Below are 27,901 nucleotides of genomic sequence, written 5' to 3' on the forward strand. Positions count from 1 at the left end.
GCCTTGAGGCAAGTGCAGGAGTCTCCTAGGGCCGTTGTAAGAAAGGAGCACAAACTAAGTGGCTTAGAACAACAGAAGGAGTTTCTCTCACGATTGGGCTTCCCCAGTGGGTCAGCAGTAAAGAACCCGCCTGTCAATGAAGGAGGCCCGGGTTCAATCCCTGGGTCAGGAAGATCCCCTGGAGGAGGAAATGTCAACCCACTCTGGTATTCTTGCCTGGGAAATCCCATGGACAGAGGAGCCTGGTGAGCTATAGTCCATGGGGTTGCAGGAGTCGTACATGACTTACTGACTAAACACACACACGCACACACACACACACACACACGCATGCTCTCTCTTTCTCTTTTTCAGTTCCAGAGGCACAGACACACACACACACACATACACATATACACATTCTCTCTCTCTCTCTTTTTCTCAGTTCCAGAGGCTAGAAGCCCAGAAGCAAGGTGTTGGCAGGGCCAGGCTCCCGCTGAGGGCCCCTGGGAAAGGTCTACCCCACACTTGTCTTCCAGCTGACAGCCCTGGGCGTTCCTTGCCTTGTAGACTCCAGTTCCTGCCTCCATCTTTGCATGGTCTTCTCTTCTGTGTCTACATCTTCTCTTCTTCCTACAAGAACCTTTGGATCTAGGGCCCTAAGAGATAATCCAAGATGATCTTCTGACGACAGACTCACTCCTCCAATGTCTAATCCACTCTGCTGCTTTCCTAGAGCATCTGACCCTGCATAGCCTTGCACATGTGTGCACGTGCTTGGTTATGTCCGACTCTTTGCAGCCCCATGGACTCTCGCCCACCAGGCTCTTTTGTCCATGGGATTTCTCAGGGAAGAATACTGGAGTGGTTTGCCAATTCTTTCCCCAAGGGATCTTCCCAACCCAGGGATCAAACCCGCATCTCCTGCCTTGGCAGGCAGATTCTTTACTACTGAGCCTCTTGGGAAGCCCATATTCCTGTACCTCTTCTTTTTTAAAATTTTGGGCTGCACCACGCAGAATGGGAAATGCCAATTCCCTGACCAAGGATCGCACCCATTACCTGGCCCACCAACCCCCCTGCATTGGAAGCATGGAGTCTTAACCTCTGGACCGCCAGGGAAGTCCCAGCCCTATACCTCTTTTGATGGCTTGATTGGAAGCCCTGGAAACCAGCAATGGCAAAAATACACTAAAACGTGTGACCATGTGCTTGGGGACTCTAGCATCAAACAAATGGAAAAGCTGGGAAAGCCAGCCCTTCAGAGGGACAGGATCCAGAGAGCTCAGGAAATTTAGAATTGAAGCAAAGGGTCCTGGCTCAAGGCGTTACCTTAGAAATGGGGTAATTGTAGCCTCAAGCACTTTCCTTCATCGAGTTTTCTCTTCACAATGCAGATTTTGGAAAGAGGAGCATCTAATTGGTCTACCTTGCTGTGAGTGAATAGGACACCTTGATTGACAGTCCCCTAGGGTGGCACAACGGAGCAGTTAGTTCCCCTAAGAAAAACTAGGGTACCATTGCCTGAAGGAGAATGGTGCTGGGCAGCCTCAAACCCCAGATGCTCACCGAGAGTCCCTTCCCACTCCGGGTGTGCCAGGCGTATCAGGGTGCTGGTGGTTTTGCAAAGACCACGCTCTCACTCTGTGTACCCAGAACGCCCTGCCTTGCACCTTGGCCGTTAATTAGTACCTCCTTATCCTTGGAGCTCTCCATCCCTCCCCATCCCCTCACTGGGCTGAGTTAAGGGGACTCTGTGCTCCCGCAGGGGGCCCTGGGCTTCCTTCTGTCAGCTCCTAGAGGTGGCTGCACTGTGGTCTGCCCCTCCTCTCTCCAGCCAGCTTCTGGCCGTGGTGCCAGCTCAATAAGTATTGACGTTTGGTGTGACCATGGCTATTCTTCCTGTTCTGTGGGGGAATTTTAGCCACGGTTGAAAAGGGCAGCTTCTGCGCAAAAACAAAAATTTCGATTTCTTCGTTCTCAGTTGAGAAAATGTGTTGCAGTTCAGGGCAGCGCTGAGCTCAGTGGAGAAGGAAAGAACAAGAGAGTCAGGGAGGCGGGGGTGGTTCCTGGAAGGTGGGCTGGCAGGAAGGTAAGCAGGAGGTGCTGCACGTTGTCTGGGATTAAGATGGATCCAGAGGCTGGGATGCTGTGAGGAGGGGGGCACCCACAAGGGACCTGGAACTGGGTATGAGAACTGTTGCCCAAACTTAGCCTCTGTTCCCCGGTGCCAAAATAGAAACTCAGAGACAGGGAGTTTCCTGGTGGCTCAGTGGTAAAGAATTCACCTGTCAGTGCAGGAGACGCGGGTTCGATCCCTGGTCCTGGAAGATTCCACATACTTTGGGGCAGCTGAGCCCGTAAGCCACAACTGCAGAGCCCATGATGTAAATCCTAAGAGCCTCAACTACTGAAGTCTATGTGCCCCAGAGCCCATGCTCCGCAACAAGGGAAGTCACTGCAGTGAGAAGCCTGTGCGCTGCAATGAAAAGTAGCCCTAACTCACTGCAACTAGAGAAAGCCCATACTCAGCAATGAAGACCCAGCACAGCCAAAAATAAATAATAGTTAAAAAAAAATAAACGTGGAGACAAGAATTTTGGGTGTAGTAGAATTCTAAGAGTAGCTTTCATTGCTTTGGCTGGCAAAGGGGGCCACAGCGGGCTAAAGCCCTGAAGACCATGTGACCTACCCTGGAGTGGGGAGTGAGGAGTTTTGTAGCATTCAAGGAGAAGGGTGTGATCAGCCTGTGGACATCTCTCAGATTGGTTGGCATCAAGGCGAAGCTTCAAGCCTCATCAGCCTTCTGGTTGCAACCAGTCTAGGGTCTGTGTTCTTGTGGTCAGCAGTTTCCATTTGGAGGGGGTCAGCTTCCTGCAAAAGCAACTCAGGAATGTGTGTCAGGCCTTTATCTGTAGCTTTCGGGGAACTGGGAGTTCTGTGATTCGGCTAAGAGGCAGCATTATAGTCTAAATTGTTACCAGTGCCCCAGCCCCAACAGCAAGTCTTTGTTCCTTACCTTTTCATGTTTCCCAGTCATTAACTCTCGAGTCAGCACTTTACTTCAAAAGACAAGGACACGGGGGCTTGTACATGGTTTCAGAATCAACAGCCATCCCCAGGGGAGGCAGTGCCACGTGGGCCCCAAGGCCCAGGCTTTGAAGTCTTGGATTCAAGTCCTCTTTTGCTAACAAGCTATGTGAATGTGGGCAAGTTATGTCCCAGAGCCTCAGTTTCTTCCATCTGTAAAATGGGGATAAGTAGCACCCCACATGACAGAGTGGTTCCAGGGATTCAAGGAAACGGCCCAGTTTGGTCCATGGTTTATAGTATTTGCTCAATAAATACATTTGTCTCTCTTCAGTCCCTGAACAGTTCACATAGAACTCTGGTCTCAGGCCAAATCCAGCCTGGCTTTTGTGAATAACGTTTTATGGGCACATTTTATTGGCAAACAGCCAAGCCCACTCTTTTACCTTTGTGGCTTCTCACATGATACAACAACAGCAGGGTTTGCTGCCAAAATCTTGGCCTGCTGTGCACTTACGCCTGAAAGCAAAAGGGAGGCAGAGGTTCAGGGGGATGAGCAAAGAGTAGCTTTATTCTTTGCCAGGCAAAGAGGGACTAGAGGAGGCTAGGGCCTCAAGAACTGTGCCCCTCTCGGTGGGAAGTAGGGAGAGGTTTTATATCCGGGGCTTCTGGGAATGAAGCTCTTGCATTTCTTTTCTTCTGCAAATTTACTGCCAAAGCTGGCATCAGGTGGCTGAGCAGCTGGGTCTAGTGTCCCTGAAGTTATCGGCCCTTGACCTTCTTTTTGAAATGCAGAATGCTGCCAGAGAGTGTAGGAGGTGAACAATGCCAGGTGCAGAGCACAGTTCACATGGTGTCTGAGAGTAATTAGCTTTGTTTAGTTTTGTGAAGGACAAGTCTAGCTGCAAGCCTTCATTAGTAGCGATAGCTAAAGACTGCACGACTGAAGCGACTTAGCAGCAGCAGCGGCCAACAGTGTTTAGCTCCTGCAGGCCTGTTTGGCTGGCATATGCCAAAGGCTGTTCACTCATTTCTGTTTTTTTCTACAACATTTTCATCTAGATCTCCACTAAGGAACTCTCATCACAGCCCCAGAAGCCCTTCTGCCATGAAGCGTCTTGGCGAGCAGAGAGCAAGGTACCTTTGAGTTTACTGCAGATTCTGTTGTTGTTCAGTCGTTCAGTCGTGTCCGACTTTTTGCGACCCCATGGATGGCAGCACGCTAGGCTTCCCTGTCCTTCACTATCTCCCAGAGTTTGCTCAAACTCATGTCCATTGACTCAGTGATGCCATCCAATCATCCCATTCTCTGTCGTCCCCTTCTCCTCCTGCCCTCAATCTTCTCCAGTGTCAGGATATTTTCCATTGAGTCGTCTCTCCACATCAGGTGGCCAAAGTATTGGAGCTTCAGCATCAGCATCAGTCCTTCCGGTGAATATTCAGGGTTGATCTCCTTCAGGATGGACTGGTCTGATCTCCTTGCTGTCCAAGGGACTCTCAAGAGCCTTCCCCAACACCACAATTTGAAAGCATCAGTTCTTTGGCGCTCAGCCTTCTTTATGGTCCAACTCTCACATCCATACTACTGGAAAAACCATGGCTTTGACTATGCAGGCTTTTGTCAGCAAAGTGATGTTTCTGCTTTTTAATCCGCTGTCTCGGTTTGTCATAGCTTTTCTTCCAAGGAGCAAGCATCCCATTCAGCATCTTCCTTACCTACAATCATGTGTTAGGACATGGTGTCCAGGGTCAGACAGGGAACCCCCTCCCCTTGGCCCCCCATCAAGAGTCAGAAAGGAGCATCATTGGTAATGCCTATGAAAATATTCCTGACTTAAAGTAGAGCTTTCTGGGGGATATGGTGGTCTTTCTAGTGGGCTCTGAACACCTCACTTCTCTTTGCAGCAGGATTGCAGGGTTAGGAGTGTTGGTTCTGGGCAAATTGCATCGCTTCCTCTGTGTGCCTCAGTTTCTCTATCTGTAAAGTGGGAATAATGCTAGCACATTCCTCATAGGGTTTTTGCGAGGATGGAGTCAATGTGGGTACAGTATTTCTCACAGGGCCTGGGACACAGCAAGCACTCAGTAAATGTTTGCTGATTTGTGATAGTTTTGTTAATCATCTGGGTAGGGACATGGAAAGGGCTTCTCTGGTGGCTCAGCAGTCATCAATCTACCTGCCAATGCAGGAGACCCAAAAGACTTGAGTTCGATTTCTGGATCTGCAAGATCCCCTGGAGAAGGAAATGGCAACCCACTCCAGTATTCTTGCCTGGAGAATCCCAGGGACAGAGGAGCCTGTGGGGCTGTAGTCCATGGGGTCGCAAAGAGTCGGACAGGACTGGTGACTAAACAACAACAGCAGGGACACGGAGAAGACCCTCAGCCTTCTAGAGACCCTCTCCTGAGCTCGCTGACAATGCTCGTAGCCCTGGAGCCCCGATGTGCAAGGACCAGCGGGCACGTCAACCCCACCTGCTGTGACCTTTGCGTCCAGTCAGCTTCCCTTCACCAAGGCTCTTTTATGAGCCGCTTCTTCACTGCATACTGTCAGGCAGAGGAGGTGTTTTTCAGGCCAGCCGACAGTGTGAAGTGTGAAAAGGTTAAAGTGGGGAGGTGGGAGATGAGGCGTACATAATGGGAAGGACGTGAGGCCCAAAGCAGGGTGGTGGTGTTCTGACCCGTCTTCCCTCAGTATCCATGCTGGAGTCATAATTGCTAAATGGAGGTAGCTATGCTCACTCTGTCCCCAACACGCCTTCCTTAAATCACTCTGTGGACCTGGGTTCTGGGTGGGACTGTTAACCATGACACTCCTGTCCCTGGAAGATGGTCATGAGACCCAGGATGGCCAGTCATAGAGTGCCAGCCTCCTGGTGATATAATCAGGCCAATCAGATTCTCCTTTCAGATTAACCTGTGGATTTGGGGAGATGGATGCTTTTGTTCTCCTAGGGTTGCCAGACCAGGAGGAAGCATGTGGACAGAGCCTGAAAAACAGAAGCAAGCAGAGCTCATAGATTGGTAAAGACAGAGTCCTGCTGATAGAGATCCTTCCAGCTCCTGGATACAGCCATGGCTGGAGCTAACCACCCAGACCTCCCCAATTATATGAGCTCTTTTGAGCTTAGATTCTTATTTAAAAAAATATTTTTAAATATTTATTTTAATTAATTACTTTGACTGTGCCAGGTCTTAGTTGCGGCAAATAGGATCTAGTTCCCCAACCAGGGGTTAAACCCAGGTCCCCTGCATCGGGAGCTTGGAGTCTTAGCCACTGGACCACCAGGAAAGTCCCTGAGTTTAGACTTCTTTAAGTTAGGTTTCTGCAACTTGAAACTGAATAAGGATAAACAGTGTGAGATTTATTGAGCACTTACCCTTTGGCCAGACACAGTGCTAAGAATTTGATGAACATTATCTGATTCGTTTCTGGTAAGTCGCTTCATCTCTTGGAGACTTAATTTGCTAGTATGTAAACTAGGTGTGTTCTGACTTGGTTACTCAGACAGTAAAGAATCTGCCTACAGTGCAGGAGACCCAGGTTCGATCCTTGGGTTGGGAAGATCCCCTGGAGAAGGGAATGGCTACCCACTCCAGTATTCTTGCCTGGAGAATTCCATGGACAGAGGAGCCTGGTGGGCTATAGTCCATGGCGTCACAAAGAGTCAGACACAACTGAGTGACTAACACTTTCACTTTCAAAGTAGGTATAATGTTGTAAGAATAAGATTGTTGGGAGACTTAAGTAAGTAAAACATATGGAGTGCCTGGCATATCGTAGTAGTGTTACAGAGAAGAACTGACTCTATGTTGGAGCTGTCTCTTTTACTTTAACATTTGCTTCTGTTCTCTAAAAGTATACTGTCCATACATAACAGCCTTCCTCAGGGAACCCTGCCCCTCTGCCTGAAGGTTAAACCAAAATGCCTTTGTTTGGGACCCCATCCACCTGCGGATGGCTACAGGAAGGAAGAAATCAACACATCCCCTCCCTGAGACTGGCCATTCTAGGAGACATTTGCAAGATGAATGGCATCCAGACCCTGTAAGATGGTTATTTTGAGACATTAGTCTTCCATCTTCCCGGTCAGCAGGCTTTCTGAATAAAGTCATTTTCCTTGCCTCAACACCTCGTCTCTTGGTTAATTGGCCTGTCATGTAGCAAGCAGAGTGAGCCTGGACTCTGTAACAGCAGGTCCTCATGAAACATCAGATACTTTTCTCAGACTGGGGAACTCTGTGATGAGCATCTTTGAATGTACCTTTTGGAGCAATTGCTTCTCTATTTCTCAAAGTGGAAATTCAGGATCAGGAGTATGCCCTTGTTAAGGTCCTCAACACAAAGCCCCTGATTGCTCTTCAGAAACCTGCCAATTGTATTAGTTGTCTGTTGCCGTGTAACAAATCACCACCGATTTAATGGCTTAAAGAGCACATCTCTATTATCTCACCATTTCTGTGGATCAGGAGGCCAGGCGTAGATAGGTTAGGGCCTCTGCTTTAGTCTTTTTTTTTCTTTTAATTTATTTTAGCTGTGCTAGGTCTTTGTTGCACTCGGGCTTTCTCTAGTTGCGGTGAGTGAGGGCTACTCTCTAGTTGCAGGGCGCAGGCTTCTTATTGCATTGGCTCCTCTTCTTCCAGGGCACAGGCTCCAGGGCACATGGGCTCTGGAGCTTGGGCTCAGTGAATGTCATGCATGGGTTTAGTTGCCCTGTGGCATGTGGCATCTTCCCAGACCAGGGGTTGAACCCATGTCCCCTGCATTGACAGGTGGATTCTCAACCACTTGACCACCAGGGAAGTCCTGCTTCAGTCTTTCCTAAGCCTACAGTCAAGCTGTTGGCTGGGGCTGGGGTCTCATTTGAAAGCTCCACTGAGATAGGATCTGATTCCAAGCTCACTCGGGTTGTTGGCAGGACTGAATTCCTCCAGAGCTGTTTGCTAAAGGTCTCATTTCCTCACTAGCTGGAGGGCCATGTATAGCTGCTGGCCATGCTGGCCTTTGCAACATGAAGTGTGCAGGTTGAGAAGGCAAACGGAGAAAGCATGCCAGCAAGATCATCACAGTCTCTTATAACCACAGAAATGACATCCTGCTGCCTTTGCTGCATGCTGCTCTTTAGACACACGTCCCATGTCTCACTCACAGTCACAAAGACGGGAATTACATGAAGGTGGGCTCACTGGGGACCATCACTTCTTTCTTTTGTGAATTGTGTTCTTTGTGTTTGCCTAGGAAATCTTGCTTACTCCAAGGCCACAAGGATTTCTTCCTATGTCCTCCTCTATTTTTTTTTTAATATTCATTTATTTTTGGCTGTGTCGGGGCTCGGTTGCAACACTCAAGACCCTCGTCGCAGGACGTGGGTTCAGTAGTTGCCCTGTGGCGTGTGAGATCTTAGTTCCCCAACCAGGGGTCAAACCCACATCCCCTGCATTGGAAGGTGGGTTCTCAACCACTGGACCACCAGGGAAGTCCCCAGTAGTTTTATAGCTTTAGTTTTTGCACTTAGGCCTATGAGCCCTTTGGAATTAATTTTTCTATCTAGTGCAAGGTGCAGATTGAGGTTTATATGTTTGCAAATGATGTCCAACTGAATGATGTAATGACAGTTGAAGAGAAAATGCTGCATGTAGCATGATTAAAACTCTAATAATTAGGTCTTATATATCATGAGCGCTTACTATGGGTAAGGCTCCAGCTAAATGTTTTTACCTGTGTTATTTCAGGAAGAACTAGTTAAATATCTTCCCAGAGCTATGCATGTGATCAAAGTTACACACGGTTTTTATATTGAACATTTCCACACCTCCCCGGTCCAGCCCATCCCAGGAGTCCCTGCCTACACATTCTCTGGGGGATTCTATTCAGACTTTAAGTCGTGGCTGAGGTTGGGTAAGGCCAGGCTCGTCTGGCCTGTGTCTAGACACCTCATTTCCCTAGGTTGTTGTAGAAAAGAGAGATTTCTTAACAATGGAAAGGTGTTTCTCAACAAAACCCCAGGGCCAGAGGGAAGAATGGAAGGAGGGAGGGAGAAAAGAGAATTGTTCTTACCTAAAAAAAAATTAATTAATTTTGTTTGCGCCGGGTCTTCATTCCCGTGCACGGACTCGCTTCAGCGGCCGTGAGCAAGGGGGCCGCTCTTCGTTGCGCGCGGCTTCTCACTGCAGGGGCTCCGCCTGCCGCAGGGCACAGTCTCTCGGCCTGTGGGCTTCAGCAGTTGGCAGCACGTGGTCCCAGTAGTTGTGGCTGGTGGGCTGTCTACAGCGCAGGCTCAGTAGTTGTGGCCCATGGACTTTAGTTGCTCTGCGGTATGTGAGATCTTCCCGAACGTGGGCTCGAACCCGTGCCCACAGCATTGCAAGGCGGATTCTTATCCACTCTACCACCCGGGAAAGTGAAAGTGAAAGTCGCTCCGTATACAGTCCATGGAATTCTCCAGGCTAGAACACTGGAGTGGGTAGCCTTTCCCTTCTCCAGGGGATCTTCCCAACCCAGGGATTGAACCCAGATCTCCCGCATTGCGGGCAGATTCTTTACCAGCCGAGCCACAAGGGAAGCCCAAGAATACTGTAGTGGGTAGCCTATCCCTTCTCCAGTGGATCTTCCTGGCCCAGGAATCGAACTGGGGTCTCCTGCATTGCAAGTGGATTCTTTACCAGCTGAGCTACCACCAGGGAAGTCCCCTGCTTGCTTTTTTTTTTTTTTTTGGAAATATTTATTTATTAGGTTGCACTGGTCTTAGTTGAGTCACGTGGGATCTTCGGTCTTCGTGGCAGTATGTAAAGTCTAGTCACCTGAACAGGGATGTAACCCTGTATTGGGAATGTGGAGTCTTAGCCGATGGACCACCAGGGAAGTCCCTGAATGTGCTCACTTTATTATTATTATTTTTTTAAAAGACTTTTTTGTGTGTGTGTGTGTATCATTGTCTTTATTGAATAGGTGGATTCTTTACCAGCTGAGTTACCACCAGGGAAGTCCCCTGCTTGCTTTATTTTTGGAAATATTTATTTATTAGGTTGCACTGGGTCCCAGTTGAGTCACATAGGATCTTCAGTCAAGTCTTTATTGAATTTGTTACCATATTGCTTCTGTTTTATGGTTTGGGGTTTTTTTGGCCACGAGGCATGTGGGAATCTTAGCTTCCAGACCAGGGAATCGGACTTGCACCCCCTGCATTGGATGGAAAAGCCTTGGACTGCCAGGGAAGTCCCCTTAGCTGAACTGTTGAAGCTTCTAGCTAACCTACTATTTCTGTCTCAGTGATGAGGAACTGCAGGGGCAAGTGGCCTGGCGTGCCTGTGGACATCAGCTACCCAGTTTCTTCCCCCTACGTCGCATGTTAGGTGTTGGTCTGGAGAACAGGCTGGAAAGTATAGCCAGGTGTCCTGCAGTTCAGCTTTAGAATGCCTAAAATGTATTATTGCTTGGAAAATTCCTTTTGTTCAAGCCTAGGCAAGTCTGGCTTTTACAAATTTGTATACCTACTTGTGGTTTAGTTGCTAAGTCATGCCCAACTCTTTGCAACCCCGTAGATTATAACCTGCCAGGCTCCTCTGTCCATGGGATTTCCCAGCAAGAATACTGGAGAAGGTTGCTTATATACATGGGCTTCCCAGCTAGCACAGTGGTAAATAACCCACTTGCCAGTGCAGAAGATGCAAGGGACTTGGGTTCAATCCCCGGGTCAGGAAGATCCCCTGGAGAAGGAAATGTTAACCCACTCTAGTATTCTTGCCTGGGAAATCTCATGGACAGAGGAGCCTGGTGGGCTACAGTCCATGGGGTTGCAAAGAGTCAGACAGGACTGAGCGAGCACACAAGCATGCATGCGTGCATGGTGATGCCTTCCACATTGTAGCGATGCCGCATATAAGCTGTTGCAGGAATAGAGTCCCAGAAGAGCACTTGTGCTAGCCCCTTTTACAGATGAGGAAACTGAGGCTCAGAGAGGGGAAGCAACCAGTCCAGATCTCTCAGCAGGCTCGTGGTGGTGCTAGAATCCAGGTGCACTGGCTCATGGTTCTAGCTCTTTCCCTACCACATTGCTCCCAGCAGCGGTTTCTCTCTGGCTGAGGGATTTTTATTCCAATTTGGGAAGAGATTCCCTGAAATGAAAAAAGGGCTGCTTAGCCTTCATCTCTTGGTATCGTGCCAGACATGTGTTTGGAAAATTAGACCAGTGCATTACTGATCCCTTTTCATTCAAAATTAATTACATCATATAGGATTTGAAGAGTGGCAGCCAGCCCCTCCAGAAGTTTCTAGGGACTTTAAACTTAAAGTGGAAGCTTTAAAGTGGAGGCTTTAAACTTAAATGGTTATGCACAGGTCAGGTCCATGGAGTCAAATGACTCCTAACAACATCATGACCTCATGAGACTTAATAGACAGAGGCCATTTCCTTCTAGTGTGGTGATTTTAATAACCGTACCAATATCTTGGCTATATGTCTATAACTTCGAGTTGGTTCCTTATGAGTTTGCCACACAAAATAAGCTCTGTGCTTGCAAGAAGAGACTTTTGGGAAGACTTTTCATTTATTGAATCAACAAATCTTTGTTACACATCTACTGTGTATCATGCACTAACCTAAAAGCCAGAGATGTGCTTGGGATAGGACCAACACCATTGTGTCTGCAGAGGTTCACAAGGAATTCATCTGCAAACACAGACAATCCCGAGAGGGTGGCTTAAACAAATGGGGGCTTAGTTTTACCTTCTAATAAGAATTCCTGAGGTAGGCAATTCAAGGGTGGGGCAGCTGTTCAGTGATGCTATCAGAGCCTCAGACTCTGTATCTTTTGTTTTTGCCACTCACTAGGAGGTTTAGCCTCATGGTTGCAAGATGGCTGTTGTACTTCCAGACATTACATCTTTATCCCAAGTGGATCAAAAGCCTTCTCCTCCCAGGGCCTGGTCTTTTTTTGTTTCCCAATAGACTCTGCTTCTAAGTCATTGGTTAGGATTATGTCTGTCACGTGGCCACCACTGGCTAGAAGGTACCTAGAAAAGTGAAGGGGCAGATGGGTCAGATTGGTGTTGGATGAGCCATCCTATAGTATCGACCATCCTGTCTGAATGTCCAAAGGAACAGATGGTAGAAAACAACTTCATTGCTCAAAAACTGTTAATTACTATGGGGACAGTGTTGTTGCCAAGATATCATGTGTTTTAGTGTGGGTTTCTTTTGAAGTAGACTCTGAGATAAGGATTTAAGACTAGCGATTTTATTGGGGCGGGTGATCCTAGGACACACTGGTACAAGAGTAGGGAATTAAGATGAAGAAGGAAGGCTATCAATTGAAGAGTTCGCTGCCGTGGGCGGCTGGGGTTCACTCCCACTGGGAAACTCGAGGGGGTGGAGTAGGACAGGCCTCAGAGCTTTTCCCTCCCTGAAGGAGGGAGATAGCTGAGGCTGTTTATCTTCCAACTTCTTTCATGCTTGGTGTTCTAGGGGTCTTCACCCTCCATCAATATCAGTCTTCTCACCTGGGGAGAGAAGTCCATACATGGAAAGACACAGGTGTGTGTAGTGGGTGCTGTAGAAATGCGCTAAGTGGTTGAGAGCCTAAGGAGCTATGATGGGCATTAACCCTACCTGAATCATCATAAATCATCATATCCCGAGAGCTTTTAACCTAAGTTGGGGATTAGGTAAGCCCTTTCCAAAGAGGAGGTTTCCCCGGTGGCTCAGATAGTAAAGAATCTGCCTGCAATGCAGGAGAGTTGGGTTCAGTCCCTGGGTCGGGAAGATCCCCTGGAGAAGGGAATGGCAGCCCACTCCAGTATTCTTGCCTGGAGATTTCCATGGACAGAGAAGCCTGGCGGGCTACAATCCATGGGGTGGCAAAGAGCTAGACGCAGCTGAGCGACTAACACTTTCACTTCCAAAGAGGTAATTTTTCAGTTGAGATATTTTTTAAAAAGTGGGGATAAGAGTATTTCAGTTAAAGGGAACAGCATGTGTGAAGCCTCAGGCAGGAACGAACCTCATGTGTTCGAGGTCCAGGTGTGTGAGGCTGGCGAGGCTGGCAGGGCCTCAGGGCTACACACTTGTACAAATCCAGAGCTCACCGATTAAAAAAACATCGGCTTTCCCATGACACTCGACGCTTCATAATGAAAGGAAACCCTTCTTTCCAGGATCCTGACTTCCTCCCTCCTTCCCTTCCCTTCTCTTTCTTTTAAATGTTTGTTCCTTGCATCTCTGAAACGCACTCCTCCCCGCTTCTCAAAGTGTCTCTCACTTCTTCTAATAATAATATTGGCATGACTCTGCCTAAGTCACAAAGTACTTTTTAAAAAAATTTTAAAAACAGACTTTCTTTCTCTCGTTCCTTCATTTTCGGCCACACTGGGTTTTCGTCACTTCGTGGGCTTTCTCTAGTTGTGGCGACAGGGGCTACCCTCTGGCTGCGGTGCGCCCGTTTCTCGTTGCAGTGGCTTCTCTCGTTGCGGAGCACGGGCTCTAGGGTGCACGGGCTTTAGTGGTTGTGTTGGTTACCCCAAGGCAGGTGAGATCTTCCCAGACCAGGCATTGAACCTGTGTCCCCTGGGTTGGCAGGTGGATTCTTAACTGGAAACCTGGTCACAAAGTACTTTTACACCCACCATCCTGACACCCTCGTAGTGCCCTCCTGGGACTGGTGGGTACAATTACCTGCTTTTTACAGCTGGGAAAAAAACAACAACAACACAAACTGAAGCTCAGAGAGGCAACTTCTCGGGTCTCACGCAGATTTAAGACTCAAGACCAGCCTCCTAAACCCCTGTGCAAAGCCCTTCTCTACCAGCTCGGGGTTCAGCGTGTGGCTTTAATCCTAAAGGTGGTGCTTTGTTTGGTTTCTGCCTTGGAAGCCTTCCGGTTTTATCCTGCCTCTTCAGTTGACCGGCTGAGTAGTCACAGCATCCGTTGTTTGATGTGCCCCCTCCCCTGCCCCAGATTCATTGAAAAACATTACTTTCTGTTCATTTTACAGCGACTGAGCATGATTCAGGTAGATTCTATCAAAATCCTCAGGAAAAAATAGAATGATCAAAGCCTACAAGGTTGTCTTTGCAACGGGGCATGGAAGAAGGTCTCCTTATGGGGATGAGGGACGTGGGACCCAGTGAAGGAAAGTGCCTGCACCAGGCGGAGGGGGTATCATCCACCCTGCCACTGCCCCTTCTCCTGGCTGTGGTCATAGCGCCTTGGTTGTCCTTTGGGGACACTCCAGTATTCTGGCCTGGAGAATCCCATGGACTGTGTAGTCCACGGGGTTGCAAAGAATTGGACATGACTGAGTGACTTTCACTGTCCCTTGGGGAGCCAGCCACGTTTGCCAGGGAAAAGACAGGATGCTCAGTTAAGTTTGAACTTCAGATTAAACAGCAACAACAGTTTAATTTTCTTTTTAAAATAATTAATTAATGGCTTCGCTGAGTCTTTGTTACTGAGCATGGGCTTTCTCTAATTGTGGTGGCTGCAGCTACCCTCTAGTTGCAGGGCGTGGGCTTCTCACGGCGGTGCCTTCTCTTGTGACGCAGAGGCTCCAGGGCGTGCAGGCTTCAGCAGTCGTGGCTCTCAGGCTTGGTTGCCCCATGGCATGTGGGATCTTCCTGGACCAGGGATCGAACCTGTGTCCCCTGCATCGGCAGGTGGATTCTTTACCACTGGACCACCAGGGAAGTCCAAAGACAATATAAAAATATAAGTATCTCCCACATACTGCATGGAGCATATTTATACTAAAACTTTATTATTCATCTGAAATTCAAATGTAACTCTGTGTGTGTGTGTGTGTGTGTGTGAGTGTGTGTGCTCAGCTGTGTCTGACTCTTTGTGGCCCCATGGACTGCAACCCGCCAGGCTCCTCTGTCTGGAGGATTCTCCAGGCAAGAATACTACAGAGTGGGTTGTCATTTCCTCCTCCAGGGCATCTTCCTGACTCAGAGATCGAACCTGCATCTCTTAAGTCTCCTGCATTGGCAGGTGGATTCTTTACCTCTAGTGCCCCTGGGAAGGCCTCAGATGTAACTAACGGGGCACCTTTATTTGCTGCATCTGGCAGCCAGGACGCCTCTTAACTCAAATGATGACGATGGGACTGATTCACTCTCCCTTGGTTTCAGGAGCAGGGGGGTGACTGATCCAGGCTTGGCCAGGTGGTGCCTCCTACTCCTGTCATTCCTAGAGACTGGGTCAGAGATGGGAATCCTGGAAATCTGATTTGCACCACTGAGAAAGACATTTGTTTTTTTTTGTTGGGATTGCTAAGTGATGAAAAAAGTAGCTCCTGGGGTTCCAACCAATGAGAATCTGAGTAAGAATGAAGCCAGGAGAGGACAAACAACGGAGAGATGTAGAGGAATGGAGAGAGAAGAATTAAACCTTAAAGACGTTATTAGGGGGTCCTGGGACCCACCTCATTGAATTGTACCTTCAGTTAGGCTCCCAAATGTCGATGGAACAGTTGAGGACTGTTTGGATGATGGTGTAATTGAAGATAACGATAGTAACATGATAGAGTGGAAGGTGAACTCTTTAGTGGGGATGGTTATTTGCGTGCGTTCATGCTCAATCATGGCCAACTCTGCAACTCCATGGACTGTAGCCCACCAGGCTCCTCTGTCCGTGGGATTTTCCAAGCAAGAATACTGGAGCAGATTGCTACTTCCTTCTCCAGGGGATGCTCCCGACCCAGGGCTCGAACCTGCGTCTCATGCCTCTCCTTCATTGGCAGGTGGATTCTTTACCACTGTGCCACCTGGGATAACGAAGGGGATGGTAACGGGAGATATCAGTCTTACTCAGATGGTGGTTGAAGGGGTCCTAGAGAAGAATGGGGTGGTAAAATCAAGGGGAGCATGTGTTCTTGCTGGTGATGGCTCTGTTCAGGGTGCTGCTGCTGCTGATGGAGATGAGGACGCTAGTGATGAAGAGAAGGATGGTGTTGGTAAGACAGAATTAAACAAGGGAAAGAGTAGTTGTCAGCCTTAGTCTATCACCACATCCTATCAAGTCAACCCCTCTCAGTTAAAAAGATAATCTATTCACTTCTCTACCTACTCCTGGCCGCCACCACCGTGGCCTGACCATCCAAACATCTCTTGTGCTTCTGTTGTTAAGTTGCTCCTAACTGGCTTCCTTGCTTCCTGTGCTGTCTCCCGACAGTCTCTGCTCCACAATAAAATCGGGAGGAAGAGTGAGATTTTAAAAAATGTAAATTACAACATTTCACTTACTCTTTTCAAAACTGACCAGGAGCCTAGACTAGAAACCAGACTTTTATTGATGGACAGTTGATTTACAATGTGGTCTTTTAAAATTTTTATTTATTTCTAATCGGAGTCTAGTCACTTTACAATATTGCATTGGTTCCTACCATACATCAACATGGATTAACCACAGGGACACATATGTCCCCTCCCTCATGAATCTCCCTCCCACCTCCCACCCCATCCCACCCCTCGAGGTTGTCACAGAGCACAGGATTTGAGCTCCCTGCATCACAGAGCAAATTTCCACTGGCTTTCTAATTTTGCATTTGGAAATGTATTAATATATGTTTCCATGCTACTCTCTCAATTCGTCCCACCCTCTCCTTCCCCAGCTGTGTCCAAGTCTGTTCTCTGTGTCTCCACTAAGAGTTAGTCACTCAGTCTGTCCAACTCTTTGCCACCCCCATGGACACTGCTGCCTTGCAAACAGGTTCATCAGAACCATCTTTCTAGAGTCCATATGTATGCATTAATGTACGATATTTGTTTTTCTCCCTGACTTACTTCACTCTGTATTATAGGCTCTAGGTTCATCCACCTCATTAGAACTGACTCAAATGCATTCCTTTTCATGACTAAGTAATATTCCATTATACATATATATACCAAACTTCTTTATCCATTCATCTGTTGCTTCCACGTACAATGTTTTCTTAATTTCTGCTCTACAGCAAAATGATTCAGTTACACACACACACACACACACACACATTCTTCTTTAATTATTTTTCATTGTGGTTTATCATAGGATACTGAATATAGTTCCCCTTACTATGCAGTTGGACCTTTTGGTTATCCGTTAAAGAATTTTTATGTAAAAAAACTGATCTTTTTTCTCTGTAGCGAGCCTAGAAAAATCAACTGAAAGGGAAGATTTTGGAGAAAGGGTGGTTGAAGCTGGAGGGAGAGGCTATTGAGGATGACCTGGAAACAGGACAGGTGCTAGCTGTCCTTCCTAATCCCCCCGCCCCTACCCCACCCCCTCACCCCCTCTGTGGGAAGACCGCCCTCTGCCCCGCACCACCCTGCCCTTTTCTCTGTGCGGGGAGCCTGGGCGCTGTGCACAGAGGAGGAGCACGCGTCCACTGAGCCCAGAGCTGCGTGAAGGGCGTCGGAGGGCAGACTCCCTGAGTTGGGGGTGGGCGGTGGGGTCGCGGGGCAGGGCTGGGAGGAACGCAGAGGCCCGGCAGAGCGGGGAACAGCTGGAATGCGTGGGGAGTGCAGGAGCGGATAGGTGGGAGGAGGGTCTGCGAGCAGTTGAGGAGCGGGAGCGAAAGGGTGCGCTGGGCTGCAAGTGTTAATCGAGGTGGGGTTTTAGATCGTGATGGGGTCTGAGCGGGGAGGCGGTGCAGGTCCCAGCCTGCAGGTGAGGGGCTGAGGGGCGGAGCCAGTGGCGGAGGGAGGGATCGAGGTCCCGAGGACCAGTTCTGGCTCCCAGAACCGGGGCGCGCGAGCTTCTGGCGCTGGCAACTGTGGGCGGCGGCCGGGGTCGCGGCTCGGCGATGCGGGTGCACCTGGGCGCGCTGGCCGGCGCGGCGGCGCTGACCGGGGCGCTCAGCTTCGTGCTCCTGGCGGCGGCCATCGGCACCGACTTCTGGTACATCATCGACACCGAGCGCCTGGAGCGGGGCGGCCCAGGGGCGCGGGGCCCGGCGGGGGCCAACAACCGCAGCCAGCTCGAGCCTCTGAGCTCGCACTCCGGCCTCTGGCGGACCTGCCGGGGTAAGGGGGCACCCGGGGAGCCCGGGCGGTGGCCGGACCTGTTGCTTGGCGCGCACTCGTCTTTCAAGCCCCGGAGCCCGCGAAACGCGAGGTCCGGGGCTGGACGGGAGGTGGCCCAGGGTCCTGGGGCTGCCATCACCCCTATAAAGAGGTGCCCGGCTCAGCCCACCGCTGCTCCGCGACCCTACACCCCCCGGGTGGGACATCCAGGAGGGACGTGGGGACGAAGGCGTGGGCTGGGTCTGAACCCCCGGGGACCCCCACCCCCAGCCCCTACGCCCACCGATTCCTCTGCCCCACCCAGTCCAGAGCCCCTGCGCGCCACTGATGAACCCCTTCTGGCAGGAGAACGTGACCGTCAGCGACTCGAGCCGGCAACTTCTCAGTGAGTCCGGGGAGGGTGAGATGGGGGGCGGAACCCGGGGCTGGACGCCAGTTTGGGAGCTTTTATCCAAACTGGAGGCGGGGGCCCTGCAGAGGAGAGGGCCACCGAGGTGGCCTCTGACACGGGCAGGAGCAGGGGAAGGGGTATAGGAGAAGGAGGTGGGACCCTCTGGCTCCACGAAGTTGTGTGGTTGGGGATTCATTCGACAAACGTTGGCTGCAGGCTTTCGGTGCGCGGGGCAGCGGGGTGCTGAGCTCCAAGCCCCAGGCCAAGCGCTCGGGGCGCAGAGGCTAGCTGGCGACACCGAGGGGGAAGTGCGCAGTTCCATTTCAGAGTGGCAAGCAGCACGGGGGAGGGTGACTCGGAGCCCGAGGAGACACCTTAACCAGCCTGGGGAGCTGACTGGCACACCCCATGGTCAGCCGTCGCTGCATCCTCGCTGTTGAGGACAAGCGCTTGGCAGCACCAAGGATGCAGTAAATATTGGCTGAACGATCCAAGAGAGGAAAACCAGGAGGCAAAGGACAGCTCCCCATCCCCAGGGGCCTTGTGTCTGTTGTTCCTGGCTGATTTCCCAGTGCCTGGCACGGTGCTCCGAAGTCAGAAAAGCTGGCAGGATTTGAGGACAGAATTTGGGAAAGCAAAGGGGCTGAATAAACACTGGAGGGAAGAGGGAAAATCAGAGCCATAGTTCAGTTCACCAGCGGCCAGACCTGGAGCTGAACTCCATTTCAGCCTTCATTTAATCCTCACAGCCTTCCTGCAAAGTTCTTGTCATCTCCATCTTAATCTTTACTTTTCCAAAGAGGAAACACTCCTAGAGAGAGAGGTGCCATACAAAGGAAATGATGAGGAAATGAGAGCTCAGTTCCATAGACCTTGACAAGTATGGGCAGCTTTTGATAGACTTACTGAGGGTTGGGGATGGGACTCTTAGAATAAAGACAAGTCCCTGGCATGGCCCACTAGGGCTGCCAGGGCCCCTCTTCAGCTCCACTCTCCCCTTTGCTCTTTCCTCTCCGGCTGTGTTGACACCAGTTCCTGGAAGGTGGCACATTTCCTCCCGCCACAGAGACTTTGCACACGCCATTGCCTCCACTCAGAGTCTCCCTGCTCCCATCCTGCCAGCTTGACTTAGTCAGTTCCTACTCACAGTACAGGCTGTGTGACATTTTTAGAGTTAAAAGCTGACCCCCTCACTAAACAAGCTCCATGCCAGCAGGGACCATGTCTCTCTTGCCACAGCTGGAATTTAGCACAGAATATTTAGTATTTAGCACAGAGCCTGGGCTTCCCAGGTGGCGCTAGCGGTAAAGAACCTGCTTGCCAATACAGGAGATGCAGGTTTGATCCCTGGGTGGGGAAGATCCCCTGGAGGAGGGCATGACAACCCACTCCAGTACTCTTGGCTGGAGAATCTCATGGACAGAGGAGCTGGGTGGGCTACAGTCCATAGGGTTGCAGAGTCGGACACGACTGAAGTGATTTAGCACACACAGCATTGGCACAGAGTAGCCCATGAGCCAAGGTTGGCTGAGCAGGTATGAGAGTGAATGTAAACTATTTTTTAGAGGTGGAACTCAATCCATGTTTGTTGAATGAATAAATAAGTACATGAGTGAACCAGACTGCTTCTCTGAAGTCCACTGGTGTGCTGGAAAATGCTTAATAATTGGCTCTCTGGGGGAGGGGAGCATCTTGATTTGTGGCATTTGCCAACCTCTGTGGAATAAATATTCCCACTGCGGTCAATTTCAAGCTGTCAACATGACGTCCACTGGTTCCGCATATTCCTGAAAACTTAACAGTTGACTGATTCAGTGGACGTGAATTGGAGCAAACTCTGGGAGATGGTGGAGGACAGAGGAGCCTGGTGTGCTCCAGACCCTGGGGTCACAAAGAGTAGGACAAGACTTAGCGATAGAACAACTCTGATATAATCCAACTCCAGCACCCCACGGGCTGCCCTTGTAGCCCAGTTGGTAAAGAACGTGCCTGTAATGCGGGAGACCCAGGTTCGCTTCCTGGGTCGGGAAGATGCCCTGGAGAAAGAAATGGCGGCCCACTCCAATATTCTTGCCTGGAGAATTCCATGGACAGAGGAGCCTGGCAGGCTACGGTCCATGCAGTCACAAGAGTCAGACATGACTTAGCGACTAAACCACCACCTGCACACTACTGTGTGAAGTCCCACTGAAGGGAATATCCGCTAGGTGCTTGGAAAGTGAGGTGGGTGGGCATGGAGGAAAGGAAGGGATCTCACGAACTCTGTCCTCAGCTCCAAGTTGCACCAGGAGGACCTCTGGGTATTCTCAGAGCATTTCAAGCATCATCAGGAATTCCCATTCCAAAACTCCTGTTACGTGTTAGCTAGCAGGCTTCTGAATGGATCACTCTGGTCCACAGAGAAGGCTGGAGAATGTAACCAGGAGATGCTGTATCAGTTACTACAGCCTTAAAACAAAGTTGGGTGTCCCTTTGCATGTGAAAATTGTGCCTATGCAACTTATTTATTTATTTAAAACTTAAAAATGTATTTATTTGGCTGCGCCTGGTCTTAGTCGCGACACACAGGATCTTGGGTCTTTGTTGTGGCATGAGGGATCTTTTTAGTTGTGGCTTGTGGGATCTAGTTCCATGGGATCTAACCCTGGATCTAACCAGGGATTGAACACCGGCCCCCTGCATTGGGAGTGCAGAGTCTTAGCCTCTGGACCAGCAGGGAAGCCCCAGCTTATTTATGTTTATTTGTTTAATCAAATAAACAAGAGGGCTTTCCCATGGTGGGGGGCGGGGAGAGAATAATCTAGAATTTTTGCCCATAAACTGAGGGCTGGAAGTCAAAGCTCAGCTTAGACCTTTCCCAGGACCCCTCTGTGATCCCGGGGTTGGTGTCTTAACCTCTCTGAGCCTCAGCTTCCATATTTATCCAAACAAGATAACAAAACCCGAAAGGGGTGTGGGGTCAGGATTCCACGAACTAGCTGATTGAAAAGATGGACCTGACCTGGCACCCGGCTTAGTGCCTGTTGTTGTGTGATCTCCCTGTTGCATCAAAGAATGACGATGTAAACGTGCTAGACACGCACTAAGTGGTCAGTAAACACTAGTCCTCTGTACCGTTCCTTCCCGCCTCTTTTAGACGCAGTCACATCTGTGGCCCTTTGCTGGGCTGCATGCTGGCCTTCAGCCTACTTATCACATCAGTGGGTACACTGGATGGCTAACCAGTCAGCACTGGTCTGGCCTCTTCGTGAAGCTTGATAATGCAGCAGCCCTGCGTGGTCCAGGGTTTTGAGAAACAGGCAAAACCCACGTCCACAGTCTGCGCCTCTGTTCACCCTCTGCCCCAGGTCTAAGCCCCAGCTTCACCGCCAGCCAGGCATGTTGTTGCTGTTTGGTCGCTCAGTCATGTTGACTCTTTGTGACTTCATGGCCTGCACCACGCCAGGCTTCCCTGTCCTTCGGTATCTCCCAGAGTTTGCTCAAACTCATGTCCATTGACTCGGGGATGGCATCTAACCATCTCATTCTCTGTCACCCCTTCTCCTCCTGCCCTCAATCTCTCCCAGCATCAGGGTCTTTTCCAGTGAGTCAGCTCTTCACATCAGGTGGTCAAAGCAGTGGAGCTTCAGCTTCAGCGTCAGTCCTCCCAATGAATAATCAGGGTTGATTTCCTTTAGAATCGCCTGGTTTCATCTCCTTGCTGTCCAAGGGACTCTCAGGAGTCCTCTCCAGCACCACAATTTGAAAGCATCGATTCTTCGGTGCTCAGCCTGCTTTATGGTCCAACTCTCACATCCGTACATGATGGTTTTGGGCAAATTCCTCTGCCTCTCTGAGTCTCAGTTCCCTCATAGGCAAATTGAAAATAACTCTCATCTCTCCTCATAAGAACAGTCGAGGGTGAAACGAGAGAGTGTATTTCCAGAGCCTCACGCAGTGTCTGGCCCTGTAAGTGTACCCTGAGTGTTAGCTGCTCTTACTACTATTGTATCATCAGAGAGGAGGCTGGCCCTTCAGACCTTGTGCTCACTGAAAATCACCCCCAGAGACAGCTTTTTCCCAGAATCTCTTTATCCCCAGAAAGAGTTTTGAATGTTGGCCAAGTTCTTTTATTGCACAAAGAGCCCGTGTTCCTTTCTGGACCTGCAGAAGAGTCACAGAGGACAGAGGCCAAGTGACAAGCTGCATGCTCTGTGAGGCAGCCTTCCAGACAGAGTCCCTCCTGAGGGTGGATGGGAAGAACAATTGATTTTTCCTCCAAGAAAACCCATGCGGGCAGCTTGCTTCTGTACCCAGTAAAACTCCACCTTGCTTGGATATTTTATCTTCTTGATTAGCCCTGGGGATGTCAAGGGTTTGGTTCCCTGGCTAGGGACTGAGATTTTTTTTTTTTTTTTGGCAGAGAGGCAGTCTTCAAATTCAGCACAGTTTATTATTATTACTTTTATATTTTAAAAATATTTTCTTGGTCCCGCTGCATGGCATGTGGGATATTAGTTCCCTGACCAGGGATTGAACCTTCGCCCTTTGCATTGGAGGCTCAGTGTCTCAACCACTGGACTGCCAGGAAAGTCCCAGCACAGTTTAGATAAAAGAGCCACAGTTTAGAGCCACCCAGGCTAGCTGTATCAGCCTTTTGAAAGTGATGGAAACTCAAATCATACTGTGCGTGCATGCTAAGTCGCTTCAGTTGTGTCTGACTCTTTGTGATCCTATGTATTGTACCCCACCAGGCTCCTCTGTCCATGGGATTCTCCAGGCAAGAATCCTGGAGGGGGTTGCCATGCCCTGCTCCAGGGATCTTCCCCACCCAGGGATCGAACTCGCATCTCCTGCAGCTCCTGTGTTGCAGGCAGATTCTTTATCTCTGAGCCACCGGGAAAGCTCCCAAATCATACTAGTTAAAACAAAACACGGAATTCCTGGTCCATGGAGCTGAAAAGCTCAAGCCCCCCAGGACCTAAAGAGTTAAGCACAATTTCTTTCTTCTTCTCTCTGGGCTTTGCCTCTAGATTCTGCTTTCAACTAAATCCTCTCCAGTCTCAGCAACCAAAATAGGAGACTGTTGCCCAATCATTCTGCAACTCCTGGTAGGTCTCCCTTTGGCTCAGATCGGATCACATGCCTAGGACTGAGCCAATCAGTATGGCCGAGGGCAAGGAGTGTGCTGATTGGTCAGGCTGAGTCATGTGCCTCTCTCAACAAGATGGGGTGGGGTCCACCTCATCATAGATAAGGTCCCCCTGACCAGTTCTGTAACTTCTGGCTAGTCATCTGCTTCCATAAATGGGCTGTTTTATAAACAACAAGGTTCTGCTGTATAGCACAGGGAACTATATTCCATATCCTGTGATAAACTATAATGGAAAAGAATATGAAAAAGAACATATATATATGATAACTGAGTCACTTTCCTGTACAGCAATAATTAATGTTACATGGCAACCCACTCCAGTACTCTTGCTTGGAGAATTCCATGGACTGAGGAGCCTGGTGGGCTACAGTCCATGGACTCGCAGAGAGTCGGACACGACTGATCTACTTCACTTTTCACTTACAATGAAAAATAAATTTAAAAAATAAGTGGGCTGCTTTGAGATGAAATGAGGTCATATAAGCAAAGCTTCCAGCATAGTTGTTTTAGTCGCTCAGAGATGGTAAAGCATCCAGCTTAGGTTACCCAAAACAGGAGGGGAGTTGCGGTCTCCTTCTCCTGCGTTAAGTCATGTTACCTCCCTGAGCCTCAGGCTTCTCATCTGTAAAATGGGGCGTTGTTGTTCAGTTGCAAAGTCGTGTTAGACTCTTGTGACCCCCTGGACTGCAGCACGCCAGGCTTCCCTGTTCCTTCACTATCTCCCAGAGTTTGCTCAAGCTCATGTCCATTGAGTCCATGATGCCATCCAACCAGCTCATCCTCTGTCCTCCCCTTTTCCTCCTGCCCTAAAATGGGGCTAATTATTGCAAACTCCTTTTTTTTTAACTTAATTCGGGGGATAAAACATGGTGAGATTGTGGGGTGCTTGCCACCTACAGCTTACTGTCTAGTGCAGGAGGCAGATAATAAACACCTGGTGAGCAGTGAATAAATAAACATAAAATGGTTTCAAATAGTAGTAGCTGTAACAAAGGAAATAAAACAGGGGCATGGAGTAAAGGGAGATGGGGCCCCTTTCTGTGGAGTGGTTGAAGAGCAGTAAAAATAACAGTCAGTGCTTACAGAGCAGGTGCTGTGTGTCAGACCCTGTCCTGAGGTCTTCACATGTTTCCATCCATTTAAACTCCACAACAGTCCCATGAGGCAGTTACTGTGATTTATCCTCCTCACTTTTCAAATGAGGAAACCAAGGCACAGAGAGGTTGGGTAAGTGACCAAAGTTTGGACAGTAACTGGTTGATCTGGGATTTGAACACAGGCAGTTTCTACTCTTTTAGAATGATGCTACACCGAGGATAATTTCAGTATAATGTGAGTGTTCTGAGACCGGAAGAAAAATTCCTAGCCTGTTTTTTTTGGGTTCGGAGCCCCGCTCTTCTCCACTGCCCGCAGTAGGAGCTCACTTAAGAACTAAGATTCCCATGTAGAATTAATAATACTAATAATGTTGACAGGTCATTTTTTTCGTCAAGAGCAAATAGGTACCCAGGTGCAAGAGATTTTTTTGATTCAGAAATGCTTTGTTGCAAAGGAAAAGCAAACCCAGAGAAAAGCCAAGATGTTCATGCCAAGAATAACTGCGTGAATGATTCATTATCGCACTGTTCAAAGAATAGCTTGATGGGCAGAGCAGGCTTCCGGAATGCTTGTGAGGTCAGAAAGCCCCAGGGTAGGTAACGAAGTAATAGTCTTTCTGTTACAGAGAGCAGAGAGGTGCGTGTGTGCTCAGTCATGTCCGACTCTTTGTGACCTATGGACTATAGCCCACCAGGCTGCTCTATCCATGGGATTCTCCAGGCAAGATTACTGGAGTGGGTTGCCATGCCCTTCTCCAGGGAATTTTCCGAACCCAAGGATCTAGCCTGCATCCCCTGCATTGCAGGCAGATTTTCTTTTTTTAAACCACTGAGCCATCAGAGAAGCTAAAAGAGCAGAGCGGTATCATTCTCCAACAACATCAGAAGTGCTAGCAAAAGAAGAGTCTCAGGAACCATTTCCCAAAGGGGAAATCATCGCTATCTTTAGTTTCAAACCTTGTCAGTGTGACTTGGAGACTCCACGAGATCCTCAGAGACATTCAATCCTATTATACCTGGTAAGGAAGTGGATTTTTATATTTTTTGTGAATGTTTGAATCTGTTGTCACCAGAACGTGGCTCCTTGTAGGACCGGGACTGCACCTTCATCGTCTTCCTGATCGCCAACACGATTACTAGTATTATTTTAAATACTTGTATTTATTTATGGCTCTTCTGGGTCTTCAGTGCTGCCTCAGGGCTTTGCTCTAGTTTCGGCACGAGGGCTTCTCGTTGCGGAGGCTTCTCTTGTGGAGCACAGGCTCTAGGGTTCTCGGGCTTCAGTAGTTGAGGCTCCCAGGCTGTAGCTGGTCCGTGGCACGTGGGATCTTCCTGGTCCAGGGATCATGTCTGTGTCTCCTGCATTGGCAGGTAGACTCTACCATTGAGTCACCAGGAAAGCCCATGATTAATTCTAGATGGTAATCTTAGCTCTCCTGGGTTGTGCTCCTACTGTAAACCCTGTATTGGATTGGGTTCATTGATTCTTTTGTTTTTGCCACGCAGCACGTGGAATCTTATTTCCTAGGCCAGGGATCAAACTCAGGCTCCTGCGTTGGAAGTGCAGGGTCTTAGCCACTGGACTGCCGGGGAAGTCCCAACGCTGTAGTGGATTGAAGGGTATCACCCTCCAGAAAAATGTGACCATGTCCTCACAGATCCTAGTACCTGGGAATGGGACCTCATTTGGAAAAAAATATCTTAGGCAATTTAGTTAAGGCTCTCAAGATCACTGTGGACTAACTTACGTCCTATGACAAGTGTCCTCGTAAGAAAAGGAGAATCGCAGAGGAGAGACAAGAAGGTCATAGGAAGATGGAGGTGGACATCAGAGGGATGCTGCCACCAGCCAAGGAATGCCAAGCCTTGCCAGCAACCACCAGAGGTTGGAAGAGGCAGGAAGGAGTCTTCCCTGGAGCCTCTGTAGGGACCAAGTTCCTGCTGACCCTTTGATGTGACAGAATAAATTCCTCCTGCTTTTAAGACATCTGCTGTTGTCGCTCAGTTGCTAAGTCAAGTCTGACTCTTTTTGACCCCATGGACTGTAGCACGCCAGGCTTCTCTGTCCTTCACTATCTCCCGGAGTTTGCTCAGACTCATAGCCAGTGAGTCGGTGATGCTATCTAACCATCTCATCTCCTGCTGCCCCCTTCTCCTTTTGCCTTCAAGCTTTCCCAGCATCAGGGTCTGTTCCAACGAATCAGCTCTTCGCATCAGGTGGCCAAAGCATTGGATCTTCAGCTTCAGCTTCAATCCTTCCAATGAATATTCAGGGTTGATTTCCCTTAGAATTGACTGGTTGGATCTCCTTGCTGTCCAAGGGACTCTCAAGAGTTTTTTCCAGTACCCCAGTTTGAAAGCATCAATTCTTCAGTGCTCAGTTTTCTTTATGGTCCAACTCTCACATCCATACCTGACCCCTATTTTGTAGTAATTTATGATGTCAGCTTTAGGAAATTAAAACAGCCATCTCAGCTATAGAAGTGGCCACCTTGTTTTTTTCCACATCATCACGCTCATGTCCTTTGTGACATTCAGTCTGTAATCATCCCCTTTATTTTCCTGAGAGTCTGTCTCCTTCCTGGACTGTGATCTCCGGGAGGCCAGAGACCTTGTCCCCTGCTGATGCCCAGGCTCTATGGGGCCCTTAGACATTCGTTTCTGAATGAGATGTACCTGGAGTTGGGGACCTTTCCAAGTAGAACAGAACTCGGAATCAATATTTATGTCCCCAGACAGCAGTCATGAAAATAAAAAACTAACAAAAGACCAAGGCACATTAAAAAAAAAAAGTACTAAACCAAATTTCAGCAGGAAATGTTACAACTCTCCCAGGGGGAGCACTGTTCTCGTCCAGATATTTAATTGAACATGTACAGGAACTCAGCCGGCAGCGTGTCTGGGGAGCTCACACGTGGGGCTGCGGGGACGAACCAACTCTGGGAAACCTCATTAATTTCCAAATGAGAAATGATTTCAGTTCTCAGCCAGCGTCTGGAGGCAATGCCGTGCAGCCGACAGATCTTAACAGAACCCGGTTTTCACACCAGCTGTTGTGCTTCCTTGCCCAAGATCTTTCCTTGAGAAAGAAAGGAAGGAAAAGAGGGAGGGAGCAAAGGAGGAAAGACCCCAGGTCCCCATACCCTGGAATCACGTTTTGTCCTGTGACAGCCCCAGGAAGGAGATGAGCCTTGTCTCCTTGACTTGCCAAGGCTGCTGGCATTTAGGGGCTTGCAGACCAAGGGGTGTGATCACAGGGGAAGGCAGACCGGATG

At 49.1% G+C, this 27,901-nt stretch overlaps 1 protein-coding gene across 5 annotated transcripts in view; it reads left to right on the plus strand.

Annotated features, from left to right (window-relative positions):
- TMEM114 (transmembrane protein 114) overlaps positions 1-27,901 on the plus strand; it is an 81,168-nt gene that overhangs the window by 15,383 nt on the left and 37,884 nt on the right. For 3 of the 5 annotated variants that reach the window (XM_086375882.1, XM_086375881.1, XM_086375885.1), the window contains exon 2: positions 4,072-4,146. In XM_086375882.1, coding sequence (XP_086232008.1) covers positions 4,072-4,146 — 75 coding nt within the window. Of the gene's footprint in view, positions 1-4,071; positions 4,147-17,687; positions 18,005-18,308; positions 19,747-27,901 lie in introns of those variants that run through there. The other 2 variants (XM_086375884.1, XM_086375886.1) reach the window with 2 other exon arrangements.

This window comes from Bos grunniens, chromosome 25, assembly GCF_055505025.1.
Source record: "Bos grunniens cultivar Pamir isolate PY7600 chromosome 25, Bosgru_T2T1.0, whole genome shotgun sequence".
In the NCBI taxonomy this organism is placed as follows: Eukaryota; Metazoa; Chordata; class Mammalia; order Artiodactyla; family Bovidae; genus Bos; species Bos grunniens.